The sequence below is a fragment of the Pongo pygmaeus genome, chromosome 1 (genome assembly GCF_028885625.2).
Source record: "Pongo pygmaeus isolate AG05252 chromosome 1, NHGRI_mPonPyg2-v2.0_pri, whole genome shotgun sequence".
NCBI lineage: Eukaryota > Metazoa > Chordata > Mammalia > Primates > Hominidae > Pongo > Pongo pygmaeus.
The window spans coordinates 184,291,467-184,308,256 of record NC_072373.2 but is presented as its reverse complement, the minus strand read 5'-3'; the positions used below and the strand labels follow the sequence as shown (position 1 = coordinate 184,308,256).

The 16,790-nt window shown below is 52.1% G+C and overlaps 1 protein-coding gene across 2 annotated transcripts; it reads right to left on the bottom strand.

The window, feature by feature from the left end:
- Positions 1–2,722: 2,722 nt before the first annotated feature.
- POMGNT1 (protein O-linked mannose N-acetylglucosaminyltransferase 1 (beta 1,2-)) lies at positions 2,723–12,537 on the bottom strand. 2 transcript variants are annotated; one of them, XM_054489553.1, is made up of 23 exons: positions 12,405–12,537; positions 11,771–11,940; positions 11,039–11,153; positions 10,800–10,918; positions 10,081–10,146; positions 9,877–9,990; positions 8,907–9,024; positions 8,616–8,714; positions 8,336–8,463; positions 7,918–7,988; positions 7,608–7,683; positions 7,349–7,432; positions 7,218–7,259; positions 6,944–7,002; positions 6,562–6,634; positions 6,351–6,479; positions 6,141–6,266; positions 4,755–4,819; positions 4,507–4,551; positions 3,894–4,029; positions 3,524–3,607; positions 3,282–3,397; positions 2,723–3,020 (listed from the first exon to the last, which is right to left on the bottom strand). In XM_054489553.1, the coding sequence occupies exons 2-23, from the start codon at positions 11,888–11,890 to the stop codon at positions 2,759–2,761; spliced, it is 2,247 nt and encodes a 748-aa protein (XP_054345528.1). In that variant the 5' UTR covers positions 11,891–11,940; positions 12,405–12,537; the 3' UTR covers positions 2,723–2,758. The 2 variants fall into 2 exon arrangements, with proteins under 2 accessions (XP_054345528.1, XP_054345525.1); XM_054489550.1 differs by having other exon boundaries at positions 2,723–3,397; positions 3,498–3,607.
- Positions 12,538–16,790: the final 4,253 nt, after the last annotated feature.

Sequence of the window (16,790 nt, the reverse complement as noted above, 5' to 3'; positions counted from 1 at the left end):
CCAGTTGGACTCTTCATGTATCCTTGGGGAGAGGGGCCTAAACTGGCCACGGATTCCTGTGGGGCTGCCAACTCAGAAGGCCCTGTAAAGGAGGGAAGTAGGGTGGGGTTGGGGGTCAGAAGTGGTTATTTCTCCCCTTCATTTGGGTTCCAGGCCTTGGAGGGAAACTAAGAGGGATGGCTGAGAGGGCATGACGAAGTACAGTTGGGTTAGGCCAGTCTGCCTCCTTATAATGGGGAGAACTTTGGACTGAAACTACCCTCTCCTGGGTGGGGGCACTGGACTGGAAAGCTATGAAAATAACAAGCTTGTGACGAATTCTTACCCGGGCAATGGGAAAGGGTCACTCCTTAGGTTCTGTGAAGCCCTTCGGGAGCCCCCTTCCTAGGGTCCAGGCTACCTACCTTTCCCACTTAGGCAAAACCCCAGATCTGTCCCTGCTTCTGGGATCTCAGCAAGCACTTCATTTTTTTCCTTGCTGCTGGCCTACCTGGTGTTCTTCAGACCTCATCTCTTTTTCTTTTATTTTCTTTTTTTTTTTTTTTTTGAGACAGTTTCGCTCTTGTTGCCCAGGGTGGAGTGCAATGGTGTGATCTCGGCTCACTGCAGACTCTGCCTCCGGATTCAAGCAGTTCTTCTGCCTCAGCTGGGATTACAGGCAACTGCCACCACGCCCGGCTAATTTTTGTTTTGGTTTTTCTTTTTTTTTTTTTTTTTGAGACAGACAGTCTCGCTGTTGCCCAGGCTGAAGTGCAGTGGCGCGATCTCGGTTCACTGCAGGCTCCGCCCCCTGGGGTTCACGCCATTCTCCTGCCTCAGCCTCCCGAGTAGCTGGGACTACAGGCGCCCGCCACCTCGCCCGGCTAATTTTTTGTATTTTTAGTAGAGACACGGTTTCACCGTGTTAGCCAGGATGGTCTCGATCTCCTGACCTTGTGATCCGCCCACCTCGGCCTCCCAAAATGCTGGGATTACAGGCGTGAGCCACCATGCCCGGCCACGCCCAGCTAATTTTTTATATTTTTAGTAGAGACAGGGTTTCACCATGTTGGCCAGGCTGGTCTCAAACTCCTGACCTCAGGTGATCCACCTGCCTCGGCCTCCCAAAGTGCTGGGATTACAGGCGTGAGCCACCTCACCTGGTCTAGACCTCATCTCTTCTTTAGCCCTAACCATCCCTATGCTCCAGGTAGGAAACTAGGGATAGGAAAGGCCAAGCTACTTGTCCCAGTCCCACAGGCTTCCGTGAAGAGCTCAGCCTAGATTTGGGCCCAGAACTCCAGCACCTGGTGTAGTCCTGGCTGACATGGTACTAGTTCCACTTGAAGGGGCAGCTGGCCAGAATGTCTGATATAGACCTGATCACTGTTGAGCCAGGAGTGAGAGGCCTGAGGGAGGCTATGGCGAGAGGGTACAGTGTCTGCTAACAAGCAAAGCCCAGCCTAACAAACCAGTCCCCCTCCTTACTTCCCTTTGACCCCTGGAATTCTCTTCCTGAGCTTTTCCAGGGCAGCCCAGAACCACCACCCCCTTGCTGAGCCCAGAAAGGAAGAGGGACCTGGCCAGAACCAAACAGTGCCTTAGAGCTGGTCTGTGAGGGCCAGACCAGGAGCCTGCCAGGGTGCGGGACAGGGAGAGGAGCTAGCCTGCCTCACCCCTTCACCACCATACTGTGCCTCTCACACTTCTCCTCCGCCAGGTGCCTGTGTGGAGGCTGCATGGGATTTGTTTGCCCAGGGCGGGCCTCTACCTCATCATGGGCTAATTGCTGCTCAACCTGGCTATTGTGCCACCTCAGGCACTATCTCCAGCTCCAGCAAACACTGAAGGCGTCAGGGTGGCGAGATATGTCCAAGCGACATACCACCCGTGCTGTCGCCGAGTTGGGCTCCAGGCACCTGTGAAAGAGGCAGGGCAGAGAGCAGGCAGGAGGGCTGGAGTTCCAGCCGGAGTTCTGTACTTGTACAGAGGCAGGCAGACCCTTTCTGAAGAGGTGGCCTACACTCACCCTCCTGACATTAGGCCCTTCACAGATCCCTTAAATGTCCTTTTCCCTGCCGTAGGCTTTCTCATTCACTCTCTCTGGACAATCCCATCCATTTTCTGGTGCCTCTATGACTAACTTAGATCTTCCTAACCTCTTTGGGTTACTGGCTATGTGAGAATCTGATGAGGACCATGACCCATTTCTCCACAAAAATGCCCAGATAGAGAATTCTCAATAGCAAATTGCTCTAAGGGCTATAGACACCCTTGCTCCTACATCTCCATCTGCACCCTAGCCTGTCTCTTGAATGATGCCTGCCCAGTCCTGTCCCATCCACTTCCTTCCCACCCCTACTATGCACACCTGCTCTCTCATTTCCTCTTCCAACTCCCCAGTATCCCTTTTTGTTCTCTCCTGCTCCATCTCTGGGGACAGGTGCCTGGTCCAGGCAAGATAAGCAGGAAACAGGCTGGTGGTTAAACGGTGGGGAAGAGGTGGGGTGGCTGCTCCAAGCCTCAAGTAGGGCGGGGCTAAAGTCAGGCTGTCCTAGGGTAGAGTTGGGGAAAAACCTTGGAGTTTGAGACTCAGGCATCCCCTGGTGGCCAAATGGCCCCAAATGGAAGATAAACTCTGTGGAGGACAGTAAGGAAAACTCACCATCCAACACAAGTATTCTCTCCACCACTTCCCTCCAGCACCCCACTGACACACAAAATCACAATCACAAGACACATCCCCAGAGGGCTTCTCCTTTTTTAATCAATGACCAACTTATCCAGCTTTGGAAATCTGGACAAAGAGGAGGCTGAGAGGAGGCCTGGTCCAGTGTCTAAGGGTCTCTGAGTGAGTCTGTGTCAGCATGTGGGCCCCAGCTGGGCCTGTCCATGGGTTGGGCACAGCAGTTTCCTGAGTAAGAGCCAGCCCAACCCTCAGGGCAGCATTCCAGCCCAAAAAGAAATCCAGGCCCTCCAGGTTCGGCCTGTTTTCAAGGCCCTCAGGACAGTCAATAAATAGGTTAGATTCTGAGCCAGGCCTGGAAAGTGAGGGTATTCAAAGGGCAGGATGAGCTGCTAGGGATTACAATGATTCCCAGGTACTTTCCTGCCCTTCTCCAACAAGGAAGTAAATAAATAGACTTTTAACTCAGGAACGGGGTGTTGGAGCAGGGGAACCCTCCCCTTGGAGTTAGTAATTAAGTCTCATGTTAAAAACAAGGTAGCCCCAGCCCCTACCAGCATCTACAAAATCCTACAGGATGGAGGGAAGGGCTAGCTAGCCTCGGGGTACACAGTACCCAGCCCCGCAGGGTCCTGGAGGAGGTCTCATGTCTGTTCTGCGGCTCCTGGGGCTCCCTCCTCCTTTGGGGGTGGCTCCAGGAAAATTGGGGTGACTGAGGGTGGCTTCTTCACTCTGGGAAAATAATACAAGAATGTATAGAGAAGAAGCCATTAGCTATATCCCTGGATCTCACTAGGCCTCCCGTTTCCCAGGGCAGAAAAGGGTCACTCACGAGTAGGGGGAAGCCGGGACCCCCACCACCAGGAAGTGGTTCTTCTTCCGAAACAATCTCCACAGGCCCCGGTGGTTGCCACGCACATCCAGGTCCCAGATATGGAGGCACTAGTGAGGGTGGGATGGGGACAGAGATATGGGTCAGAGAGCTGTAGGGAGGGGTCACTGAAGACCCTTTGGCCCAGCCCCCACCCCTCCTCAGAAACCACCTCAATTTGTAAGAGATAGCATCTTTTAGAATATGAATTTGGACAACGAGGTTGGAAGAGGTGTTCTAAGAGTATAAAGAGGAGGTTCTGAGGTTGAAGATTCCAGAGCAAAGGCTCCCTGGATCTTGGGGCAGTATGTGTGTGAGGAGGAGGGGTTCTCCAGGGTGGGCATGGTATTGGAGCACCTTGGCAAGCTGGGTCCAGGTGGTGAAGTCATCATCTTTCTCCATTCGAATAAAGGCCACGTAGGTGTGGCCCTCTGTGTCTGGCAGGAAAGAGTCTTCACAAGGGTTCTTGCTGTGGTCCAGAACCTCAGCCTCACTGCAGTGGAGGGTGGGAGAATATGGCCAAGACAGGGCCCACTTCATGGGTGTGTCCCACAGGACCCTGTACTTGGTTGAATGCTTTGCTGTTGCCACCTTGAAGTTCCTTTTTTTTTTTTGAGACGGAGTCTCGCTCTGTCGCCCACACTGGAGTCTCCTGCCTCAGCCTCCCAAGTAGCTGGGACTACAGGCGCCTGCCACCATGCCTGGCTAATTTTTTGTATTTTTAGTAGAGACGGGGTTTCACCGTGTTAGCCAGGATGGTCTCGATCTCCTGACCTAATGATCCACCCGCCTCAGCTTCCCAAAGTGCTGGGATTAAAGGCGTGGGCCACTGCGCCCGGCCTGAAGTTCCTAATGTTTGAGATTAGGGCCCTGATTTTCATTTTGCACAGGACCCTGTAAATTATGGGGCCAAGATCCCCAGTACTTGACTCTTTGCTCCCTGCTACACCCCAATTGTCCTAGGCCATACCTGAGCAGCCTGTGAACTTCCACTTCATAAGCTTCTTTCTTCAGACTGAAGAGGAGGGAGAAATGGGTCAGGGGAGTGGGCAGGCCCTCAGGTCCCATGGGTAGCACTGAGCAGGGCAAGGGGGTCACATGGGAATCTGTAGCAGCAGGGCTGGGGTAAACACACAGGCCCAGGATTGGAAGGGACTTTCAGGGACTGGCCTCCAAATCTCCTAGATATCCACCCCTTGGCCTGCTGCCAGCCCCAACCTGTCCACATTCCTGAGCTGGACACCTGGAACCGTGTTGAACTTGTGCTTCTTGAAGTAGGCCTCCTGGAGTGGGTATGAGAGTGAAAATCAGCACCTCACATTGTCTGGCCCACACCCACTTGCTGACCAGCCAGACATCTATAAGACACACAAATGAAGTCCTAGACCTGTAAAGAGCCCTCTAATTTCCCCCCATCTTCTTCATCCTCTTTGCAGCACCCTCAGCAAGCTCTTACTAGCTTTAATTTAGCCTCCACCATTGCTGGAGAGCTCATGCTGTCACGGCAGCTCACGGTACTGCACTACAGACCCATGAACTAGCAGTCCCTGCCTCTTGTAGTTCTCCCTGGGCCTGCTGTTCTAGAGCCACAGATGTCAGAAACAGGCCCTGCAGGAGGTGGTGGGCAAAGGGACGGGCTGGGCTGGGAAGGAAAAAACTACTTTGACTCTGGTACTGAGAGTGACCTGAAGGAAGTGCCTGCCCCTCTCTGGGAGAGGAATGGTGGTCGCGTATTAGTCAGCCTCTGAGGGGCCTCTGGCTTCTAGGAGGTTCCAAGCTAGACGCTATCCATTCCTTTGGGCTGGGCTGGCTCAAGGCCTCCCTTGCTGCTGTAACTGGGGAATGGTCCTCTAAATGCAGCCAGGTGGGGTGGGGGTACCTAAGGACTTCCCTGTTCTCCTCAGGCTGAAGCATAGGCTCCAGCACTTGCCAAAACAGGAAAGGGCAGAGATTGCAGGGCTGGACCAGTACTTAGAGGCAGAAATACTCTCCCCAGACACCCATAGTCTAGTGCTAAAAATAGTAAAAATAAAAATAATACCAGCTGACCCTTATATATGTTTATAACTCAAAGCATTTTATATATATTGACTCATTTAAACCTCAAAATATCGTAACCCAGTGAAGTGAGGTAACAGTATTTTATCCTCTTTTTTTTTGAGATGGAGTCTCGCTCTGTCGCCTAGGCTGGAGTGCAGTGGCGTGATCTTGGCTCACTGCAAGCTTCGCCTCCCGGGTTCACGCCATTCTCCTGCCTCAGCCTCCCAAGTAGCTGGGACTACAAGCACCCATCACCAGGCCCAGCTAATTTTTTGTATTTTTAGTAGAGATGAGGCTTTACCATGTTAGCCAGGATGGTCTCGATCTCCTGACCTCGTGATCCGCCCGCCTCGGCCTCCCAAAGTGCTGGGATTACAGGCATGAGCCACCGCGCCCAGCCCTTTATCCTCATTTTTCAGATAAAGAAACTGAGGCAAAAATAGGATAGTTCTTTCCCCAAGGTTACATGGCTAGCAAGCAGCAGAGCTAAGATTGCTTCAGAGTCCATGTTCTTGTTCTTGACTGTCATGCCACACTGTGCCCTGCTCCCTGCCTCCCACTCACATGAAAGTAGCCGTTCATGTTGAGGCCGACAATGCCAAAGTGGTAGGATCGGGAAACGTCAGGGATGATGCACTCTCGACCCCGGCGTTGTTCAGGCATCCGCATCCACATGTCCCAATCCCAGAGCTGGCAGACACGGACCACGATGAAGGTTAAGATGTTTCGAGTTGGTAGGGGACTCCAGCCCCCTCACCCTACCCTGACAGTTACCTTTTCCGGTGTAGGCCACTTGGGCTCAAGCTCCTCCTTGTACAACGACCTCCTGAGCACCCAGCCCAGCCCAGGCATGGTCTCCACACGGTACAGTAGTGCTGGGTCCTCAGCCGTGTGTTCATACCCCTGGGGACAGGGGGCCATAGTGAGAGGTATTAGCTGAGGCCTCATAAACTCGCCTGCTAAAACCCTGGTCATTCCAGCCTACCTGGTCATTCCAGGCAGAGATGCAGTACAGGCTGTCATCCTCCTCCAGCAGGTGGATGGATTGGCTCAGGAAACTGAGAGAGGCAGGGTCAAAGAGTTCAGGGAGGCACAAGGATAAATCTAGTCACACAGAGACGCTGGAAGAGCTGGAGCTAGGTCTCAGGAGCACCTCCTTCCTGGAGTACCTCCTTCCCCCAAATCCCCACTGTCTCCATTCATCCACTCTACCTTCAACAGCAGCCCCAACATCTGCCATCCTACCTTTGCCCAGGCTTTGCCCCTACTTGTGAGCTCATGTCCTCCAGAAAGCTCTCTAGGACACCTCACTGACTCTTTCCCTGCAGACTGAGGGACCTCACCTGAAACCTAGAGACTCCCCTCACCTGAAAAAATCCACAGCAATGTCCAGGTCCTCTTCCAGAACCACAGCAAACTTGGCCTCCTAGAAGGGGAATGGGACATCATGGTCCCAAGGGGGTCTCTCCATCCTGTGGTCTCCTTTGCCCCCAACCCCCTTCTTGCAGGCAGCATTACCCCCATTTTCCAGATGTGAAGGATGAGGCCCAGTGAGGGGAAGAGCTTGCCACATAACAGGCCCAGACCTTATGCCCATGTTTCCCCCCTCCCAGGCCCAAGAGTTGTATCCTTAGTACTCACCGGAAACAGGTTGAAAGTGGCAGTGAGGCTTGCCTTGTAGTGCTGGGAGTGGGGTGGGAATAGGGCACATAAGCTTTAGGGTAGAAGGCAGAGCCAGGTGTCTGCCCCATCCCCACTTGCCTACACAGTACCTGAGACACACGGGCATTCTTGATGCCGATGGGAGTATGCTGGATGCCCCTCAGACCAAACAGTGCCACCACATCCATGGGTTCCTGGGGGACATGGCCACTGCTCACCATGTGAGGTCACTTTCTCCCTGCCCACCTCTGCAATCCAAGGCCTTCACATTTCACAGCCCTTTCCTGGGCGGTCTCCCTTGCCCGTCCCTGGCAATCACTGCTGCTCCATGTTGTGCTCCACCCGAGGCACCCCCCAAGTCCTGCTCACCTCATAGTAGCCGTCAATGAAAACTGTTATCATCTGAGGAGACACCCCCTGGGCTGAAAGCAGAGAGCGCAGCATCCTGGGGAGCCCAGGGATAGGTTAGGGTCACTTCATCACCCCCCAACTCAGGCTCCTCTATGTTTACAGCTGGGCCCAGATTCCCTATGCTTACCCACAGAGGTGAATGGGTCTAGAATCTATTGCCTTTCTGCCCACCTCAAGAGTTCCTCCTGGAGGTAGATGACTTAAGCACCCTCCCACTTACTAAGCACCCTCCTGTTCAGCACTGGGTATAGCCCATTCCCAGGCTTACCTGTACAGGTAATTGGGTCGGTTCCCTGCAATGACAGCCACAGGCACATTGAGGACCTTGTTGTCTGGGAGCTGTGGGAGAAATAGCATTTAGCTTTTGCCTTATTCCCCCTTCAAACTGGGATCCCCACCTAGGGAAGAGTTCTCAGGTGAGGGTAGGTGCAGACTGGAGTAGACAGGGAAGGGATAGAGGATCTTCCCTGTTCTGGGCTCTCCACACACTCAGCCCAACTCCAACGCTGAGCTTTGCTCACATGGCCTGCCCCTTCACCCCAGTCTTGCCTTTCAGAGCACAGTGTAAATCCTGCCCCTGGTTCTCTCTCAGGCTCGGGTAGGGAAAGCCCAACCTAGATCATTCCTGGGGCCCCCTTGCTGAGCTGGGAAGGAGTCCAAACCTCACTGTCTAAGGCCCCACTCACTGGGTCAGGGCTGAACTCGATGGGTGTGGGGTCCTTGCAGCTGCATACACTTCCATAGCCCTCAACTTTGCTGCAGAAGCGCCGGCGGCGACGGTTCAGCTCTGTGTCTGCCCAGTGGCACTCTGCCTCTGAAGGAAGGATGCGGTTGTCATGGAGGCATGGGGCCAGCAAGGTTTGAAGAGCCCCAGGCACACAATCAAAGGAATAAAGCTCCACAGAGAGGATCTAAATGCCCACCCCCAGCCCAGGCCCTGCCCCATCCATGCTCCACTAACTCTACCTTCTGCTGAGCTCAACGGCACATCTGTCTTCAGCAGGACTGGGTCCCCCCAGGAGGAGAGGGCAGGTGACTTAGAATGTTTCTCCCCGAGGACAGGACCTGGCAGGAGGCAGGAATGAAGGCCATGGGGGCCCAGACACCAGTTTGGGGGCTTTTTCCCATCTCCCTGCCTACTTTCATCCAACCCACTGCCACTGGCTCCTATTTGTTCCCCACCCCACCCCATCTCCTGGGGTTCTGCTCCTCCCAGGCCCTTGATACTATAGAGTGGATGGCCTCTGGTGCCGGCACCTCCTTTTCGTCCCACGAAGGCCCATGTGTCCCTCCAGCCCAGGGCAGGGCCAGCCTGGCTGCCTAGGCTCCTCAGCAGAGCCTTGGCTGTGTCCTTGAGGTGGAAGGAGCCCTCATCCTGGGGGACCAGAGAAGGCAGTTAGCCTGACTGGCATGGTTCCAGGAGACCTGGCCTCACAGAGCACCAACTATGTAGCAACCTTTTACTTAAAATAGCTCATTACATTATTGCAATAACCCTCTATGGTTACTCTCTTTCACAGATAAAATAATAACTGAAGGCTTAGAGAGATTCTAAGGTCATCCAGCTAATAAATCCTTTCCACAAACCCGCACGGTCTGCACCTCTCTCTCCCGACACTCTCTGCCTTCTTTTCCCACCACTCTCCTACTCTCCTCCCTTATTCTGCTCCACCTCGACTGGCATCTTTGCTGTTCCTCAAATATGCCGTGTACCTTCCCACTTTAGGGGCTTTGCACTTGCCATTCTTTCCACCTGGAATGCTCTTCCTCCAGATACTCACCTGGCTCACTCCTCAAATTCCCCAGCTTTCTGCTCACATATCATCTCCTTGCAGGGGCCTTCCCTTTCTAAAATGTCCCCTCCCCTCTATCATTCTGTATCCCCTGCTTTATTTTCTTCTTTATATAAGTTATCATTTACTAGCATTATCCACATTTACTTGGCTGTTTCTGTTGACCTCCCACTGCTGGAATATAAGCTCCATGAGGGTGGGGACTCTGTCTTGTTTCCCATTGTATCTTCAGCACCCAGAGCAGTACCTGGCATACAGTTGTTGCTCAATAACTATTTGCTGAATTAATACAAATGTTAAGGCGGAGATTGGAACCTGAGTGACCTTCCTTCAGAGAATCTTCCCACTATGTTATATGAGGGGCAGAGAAGCCGGGGCTAGAAGCAGGGTTGGAGCTAGGGATTGGGGGTCAGGGTCAGGACAGAATAACTGACCTTGACAGTGCAGATGAGCACTCGGCCAGGTGCTACCATGTTGAGGAACAGCACCATGGCCTCATCCTCATGAGGTGAGTACGTGTCAAACACACGTTTTGCCATCACGTGGCCCTGGCAGGGGATACACTTCTGGTGAGTTGGTGTAATCAGCAAGAAGAGCCCAGCTCCAGCCCTCTGGGTCACCCACCCCCAGAAACTCACCGTGGCCTGGTTGAGGACAATGACATGGATGCCCCGGCCCTGCTCCCGGGCCTCATCCTCCAGCACCTACACAGTGGCAGAGACAAAGTCCAACTTTTCACTCTGGCATTCAAGGTGTCTCTGTCTTAGGGGCACTTAAAACACCAGCTGCTTGAAACATCACCTCCTGCCTATGCTTCTGTTCACACAGTTCTTTTCCAACTCAGCTTGAAGGCCACCTCTTCCAGAAAGCCTCTATAGCACTCCCATGAGAAGAGATCACGTCTTTCTACAACCCTCCCCTCCATGACTTTCATGGCTCTTAGAGCCTCTGCTGTCTCTGCTTCATCCTGGAGGTATCAAAATCCTCCATCACACTGAACCCCTCAAGGTAGGGCCAGGTCTGATTACTTTCAGGTCCCCAGTGCCCAGCACAAGGCTGAGGCCAAAGAAAGGACCAGGGGATGGTTATAAAATAAATCAATGAATTGACTGCCTACTATTATGAATGATTACTTTTGAGATCCCACTACATACAAGACACTTCACAAACTTTTCATTGAATCCTGGCAAGTAGAAATCATTAGTCCCAGTCTATAGATAAGGAATCAAGGACTCCAAAGTCACACAGCTAGAAATTGGCAGAGTTGCAGTTCCCACTTAGGCAATAGACCCTGCTGCCAGCGGACCATGCCCTGAGCAGAATAGAGTGACTGTACACCAGACCCTGGCCCACTGACCGTGGTGCCATCCACTGCCACATATACTTTGCTGCGACTTGAATACACCTCTACGTCCAGGACCCGCCGGGAACCGCTGCCTCTGCGCCGTGGGGGCTCCAGGCGGCCTAGGGCCTCATCTGTGGGGTACAACAGGTCATGGAGATAGTCTCCCCAGCACAGTCTCACCCCTTAGGGTCTGCCTGCCACTCCAGCTGTGAGATCCAAGGCCCCCTACCCCATCCTTAGCCTGGCCCTACCATAGTCTTGCTCTGGCTCTGGGTCTTCATTGGCTTCACTGATGGCTCGCCGAGTGTCCAGGATCAACTTGATATTGACAATGACAGTCACCAGCAGGAAAAGCACGGCTCCTGTCTGAGGGGAGGGGTAGGGATGATTAAGAGGAGCCTGTCCTTCAGATCCTAGAGGGTCTTTCTGAAAGGAGGGCCCTGGTTGCAGTGAAGACATCCAGAGAAACTGGGTCCTGTCTCTTCCTCTGTCTGCCTAGCTCTACTCCCCTGACCAGGGCCTAGTTTCACAGCCACCTTCCCCAGGGAACCTCCCCTGACACTTCCCCCTCCATTAGGGCCCTCCCTACCCAGTGCTCCTATATTCTTCTATTTGAGACCTTGATTTCCTTGGTCCCCTCCATTGTTGGTTTCTAGAGATGGAGCCAGGCCCAGGGACCCAAGCAGGGGATCAGACCTGGGTCCTGGCCCTAACTGCTTCACAGGGGTGTGCCTCTCGGCAAAGCCAGCCTGATCAGACTTCAGGCTTCCGTCAGAAGCTTAGAAGTTGTACTTGGGTTCTGATTCCAGAACTTTGGGTTCAAATCATTACCTATAGGGACATGACACATAGAGGTCTCCCCTCTAGGAACCTGCTGCCCCTTTCCAACTGGGGCTGGCCAACGTGGGTCCCAGTGCCTGATTTAGATGGGGAGGAAGCTGGGAGGGAGCCCTTGGTGGGGAAGGTTTGGGACATCTCTATACCTGACAGAATCTCCGCAGGGCCCGCTGGTTTGTCAGTTTATACTTCCAGGTAAGGTACCAGCTCCGCTTCTTCCGAGCCCCAAAGGGCTTGATGAGGGGGCTGGGCTTCCAGTCGTCCATGCCGGATTGGCGGGTCACCAATGTCCTGGCCAGCCCATGACTTCAGGAATCTGACGGGACCAGAGGGCCACATGGGGTAAGATGCTCCTCTCAAAGTCTGATGCCTTCTGGGGAGGTGAGGGAGGACCTCCCAGCAACTCTTCCCTGCAAGCACCCATACTGTGTGACATGGGGAAAGTGGCTCAACTTCTCTGGGCTGGCAGGAAACCCTTCAGTGGGGTTGGATCACCTGGAAATTCCCTGAGACTGGAGTAACTCTCTGAATCAAGGCTGTCCAAGGGTGGAGGCCAAATAGTCGGCTCAAAGTTCATTAGCCCCTACAAGGACCAAGCTCCAGGCCTTCCCAAGCCTGTGGTGGGCAAAGAGCGACCTCTCCTGCCCCAGTCTTCAACCCTCATCCCATCCTATCTGCCCCAGCTTCTCTCCTCCTCCCAGGGCCCGGAGCCGCCCGAGGGCTCAGGAGACCTGCACCGGCAGCGCTACCCGTTCCAGACCCCCACGCGGAGGCACTCACGGCTTAGGGGCCCCGGGCCCCGCTCGGGCCCCGCTCGGGCCCTCACTGCTCGGCCCGGCTCGCCACGGCCTCCGCCTCCTCCATGCCGCTTGCGGCCCCGCCCCGGCCTGGCCCGCCCCCCCGCTTCCGCCGCCGCCGCCGCCGCTGCCGCGGGGTGAGAGGGCGACGGGCGGTGCTTAGGGCGGCGGCGGCGGCGGCTCGCTGCAACCTCCATCTCGGCTCGCTGCAACCTCCGCCTCCTGGGTTCAAGCGATTCTCCTGCCTCAGCCTCCTGAATAGCTGGGACTACGGTCGTGCACCACCACACCCAGCTAATTTTTATATTTTTAGTAGAGACGGGGTTTCACCATGTTGGCCAGGCTGGTGTCGAACTTCTGACCTCAAGTGATCCGCCCACCTTGGCCTCCCAAAATGCTGGGATTACAGGCAGTGAGCCACCGTGCTGGCTATAGGCGCTGCTACTATCCCTGTCACAGATAAAGAAATAAGACCTAATGTCACAAAGCTAGGAGAGGTGGAATTGAAACTCAGCCTAGCTCCAGATTCTGCTCTTAACCACCGCACTCTGCTGGCAACAATACATAAGAATTGCCAGGTTTAAATAACATCATACATATAAAGCAGTTAGCTTAACACAGTGGTTCTCCAACTTTAGCTTGCGCCAGAATCACCTGGATGAGTTCTTAAAACAGAGGTGCTGGGCCCCATCCCTAGAGTCTTAGATTCAGTGGTCTGGGGCAGGGTGGGATTTTGCATTCCTAAGAAGTTTCTAGGTGATGTTAATGCTTGTTTGAAGTGGATAGCCATAGAACAGTTTTAGACAGGGGAGCAATATAATCCAATTTATGTTTTAAGAGAACCTTTACTTTTTTTGTGGAGAATGGGTTGGAAGCAGACAGAGAAAGCCAGAAGACCAGTTAGATTTTTTTGAGCTTTCTGTATTCCATCTGCTTCCTGAATGGTGGGGTAATATCCCCCAAAATGAAATATTAACAGTACTTGTCTTAGGAGTTAAAGAAATAGATGATTTTTCCTAGTAAGTATGTATAAGAATAGAAGAAAACCCAACACATTTTATTACATTTGAAAAGATGTCCCGGCTGGGCACCGTGACTCACGCCTGTAATCCCAGCAGTTTGGGAGGCCAAGGTGGGCTGGTCAGTTGAGGTCAGGAGTTTGAGACCAGCCTGCCCAACACAGTGAAACCCTGTCTCTACTAAAAATACAAAAGTTAGCTGGGCGTGGTGACGGGCGCCTATAATCCTAGCTAGTCAGGAGGCTGAGGCAGGAGAATCGCTTGAACCTGGGAGGCAGAAGCTGCAGTTGAGATTGCACCACTGCACTCCAGCCTGGATGACAGAGCAAGACTCTGTCTCAAAAAATAAATAAAAATAAATAATTAAATAATTAAAAGGTGTCCCTCAGGGTTCCTTCCTGACCCTCTTTTCTCCTCAAACTGACTCTTCATGGATGGTCTCATTGTCTCATGACCTCTGTCACCAGTCTAGATGCCCAAACTGACATTGGCAGTTCTAACCTCTTTCCTGAGCTCCAGGCTGCCTGATGTCCAGCAGGACATCTTCACAGGCCCCTCTAACACAACAGCACAACTTCTGGAATCAGTTCCTTTCACTCCTAGATTTCCTGTGGGTTCCCCTCCTCAGTGAACTGCACCAGGCCAAACAGCTGGGAGTCACCCTTGACTCCTTGTCTGTCTCCAGTGACCAGTCCAAGTATGTCTTGCTCACCATTGTATTCTCTACACCACACACAAAGGCTGGCACATAGTAAGCTCTCCATAACATTTGTTGAAATCATTCATTTGTATTTTTTAACAAATTTTTATTGAATGCCACTATAAATGAATGTAACCAGTCACCTAGTCCTGTCAGTCTTACCTCCTAAAGAGCCTTCCATTCTAGTCTAATTCTTCTTTGACCTCACAATCAGCCCCGGTGTAGGCCATTTCAGTTTCTTGCTTTCCAATCAGTCTCCTTGACTCTAGATTTTTACTCCTCTTATCCTTTTCTCCTTGCAAAATCCAGAGTGATTTTCTTTAAGATAAATGTTGCTGGGTTCGGTGGCTCATGCCTGTAATCCCAGCACTTTGGGAGGCCAAGGCGGTTGGATCACCTGAGGCGGGTGGATCCACCTGGCCAACATGGTGAAACCCCGTCTCTACTAAAAATACAAGAATTAGCTGGGTGTTGTGGCAGGTGCCTGTAATTCCAGCTACTCCAGAGACTGAGGCAGGAGAATGGCTTGAACCTGGGAGGCGGAAGTTGCAGTGAGCCAAGATGGTGCCACTGCACTCCAGCCTGGGCAACAGAGCCGGACTCTGTCTCAAAAAAAGACAAATGTTTTGTCTATCTCTAACTTAAAACCCTTCCATGGATCAAAAAGTACCAAGGAAAATGACGTTACTTAAAATTATAAAGGTAGGCCAGGCATGGTGGCTCATGCCTGTAATCCCAGCACTTTGGGAGGCTAAGGTGGGGGGATTGCTTGAGGCCAGGAGTTCAAGACCAGCCTGGGCAACATAGCGAGACTCTATCTAAATTAAAAAAAAAATTAATTACAAAGGTAACCATTAGATGAACTAAAAAGAGTGATAGAAATATATAGTGCCAGGCCGGGCGCAGTGGCTCACACCCGTAATCCCAGCACTTTGGGAGGCTGAGGCAGGCAGATCACGAGGTCAAGAGTTTGAGACCAGCCTGACCAACATGGTGAAACCCCCGTCTCTACTAAAAATACAAAAATTAGTCGGGCATGGTGGCACGTGCCTGTAATCCCAGCTACTCAGGAGGCTGAGGCAGAAGAATCGCTTGAACCCAGGAGGGCAGGTTGCAGTGAGTCAAGATCGTGCCATTGCACTCCAGCCTGGGTGACAGGGTGACAGAGTGAGACTCCATCTCAAAAAAAAAAAAAAAAAAAAAAGAAAAGAAAAGAAATATATATTGCCACCAATGGGGGGAAAGAAACTACAGAGTGTGAGTTAAACCCATATATCCATATTTATCTGAATAGGACAATAAACAGCAGACGAATGTTTAAAATTGAGAAGTAGTGTGGCTGGGCATGGTGGCATACTCCTGTAGTCACAGCTGCTTGGGAGGCAGGAGGATTGCTTGAGCCGAGGAGTTTGAGTCCAGCCTGGGCAACATAGGAAGACCCTGTCTCTAAAAAAGAAAAAAAAGTAGTGGTAGGATTTACAATAAGAAGACAGTTACTCCTACCCTACCCTTTCACACCTCTAGGCCCACTCCCAATTGACAACCACTTTTAGTTAACTCTAAACAATAACGTTATCAGTATGAACACCAAAAGACAAAAAAAAACCTAAAAGTTATTTTTTGCCAATTGGGAGTGGGCCTAGAGGTATGAAAGGGTAGGGCAGGGGTAACTATCTTCTTATTGTAAATCCTTCTGCAACCATGGGCTGGAATTACTTGAATTAAAAGCCTAAACAAACCAGAGTTTTCATGGCTGTTCATTACCTGTTAAATAAAACTCAAACATCTCAGAACCATTTTCTGTAACCTTGTTACTCAATGTGTGGTCCCTTATTACTTGAAGTGTGGACCAGCAGCACGGCCATCACCTGGGAGCTTATTAGAAATGCAGGATCTTGGCTGGGCGCAGTGGCTCACACCTGTAATCCCAGCACTTTGGGAGGCCGAGGCAGGCAGATCACCTGAAGTCAGGAGTTCGAGACCAGCCTGGTGAAACCCTGTCTCTACTAAAAATACAAAAATATTAGCTGGGCATGGTGGCACGTGCCTGTAATCCCAGCTACTCAGGAGGCAGAGGCAGGAGAATTGCTTGAACCCAGGGAGGCAGAGGTTTGCAGTGAGCCGAGATCGCGCCACTGCACTCCATCCTGGGAGACAGAGTGAGACTGTCTCAAAAAAAAAAAAAAAAAAAAAAAAAAAAATGCAGGATCTCAGGCCCCACCCCAGATTTACAAAATCAGAACCTGCATTTTAACAAGATCCGCAGATAATTCATACACACAGTCAAGCTTAAGGAGCATCTCTTGCTTGTAAGCCCAATGTGGACCTCTTCAGCTTCAATACTAGTTGCCCCTTTCTACTCCGTTAGTCTGAATTCTAGCCCCTGGTGTGTGTGTGTGTGTGTGTGTGTGTGTGTCTAGCTAAAATCCAGCCATCGTTTTAGACCCAGTTCCTCTGCTCCAGGAAGACTTCCAAGCCCTCTGCAGCTCTCTGTTACCACTGTTCCTTAAACTCCCACATCTCTGACTGAACCTGCTTAGACTTCATTCTGCAAACATGTATTGGGCGCCTGCTGTGTGCCTGGCTGGATTCAGTGCCAGGGTGGGGCGAAGGCGCTGAGGTCTCCGAGTGCTCTTTCAGGTCCAACTGC

Bases quoted from the DNA above. Each gene is read 5' to 3' on its own strand.
- POMGNT1 (XM_054489553.1), bottom strand. From the start codon at position 11,890: ATGGACGACTGGAAGCCCAGCCCCCTCATCAAGCCCTTTGGGGCTCGG. The intron at 10,919-11,038 runs GTAGGGCCAGGC...TGTACCCCACAG, and splicing joins AGAGCCAGAGCAAGACTATG to ATGAGGCCCTAGGCCGCCTG. The intron at 9,991-10,080 runs GTGAGTTTCTGG...ATCCCCTGCCAG, and splicing joins TTGTCCTCAACCAGGCCACG to GGCCACGTGATGGCAAAACG.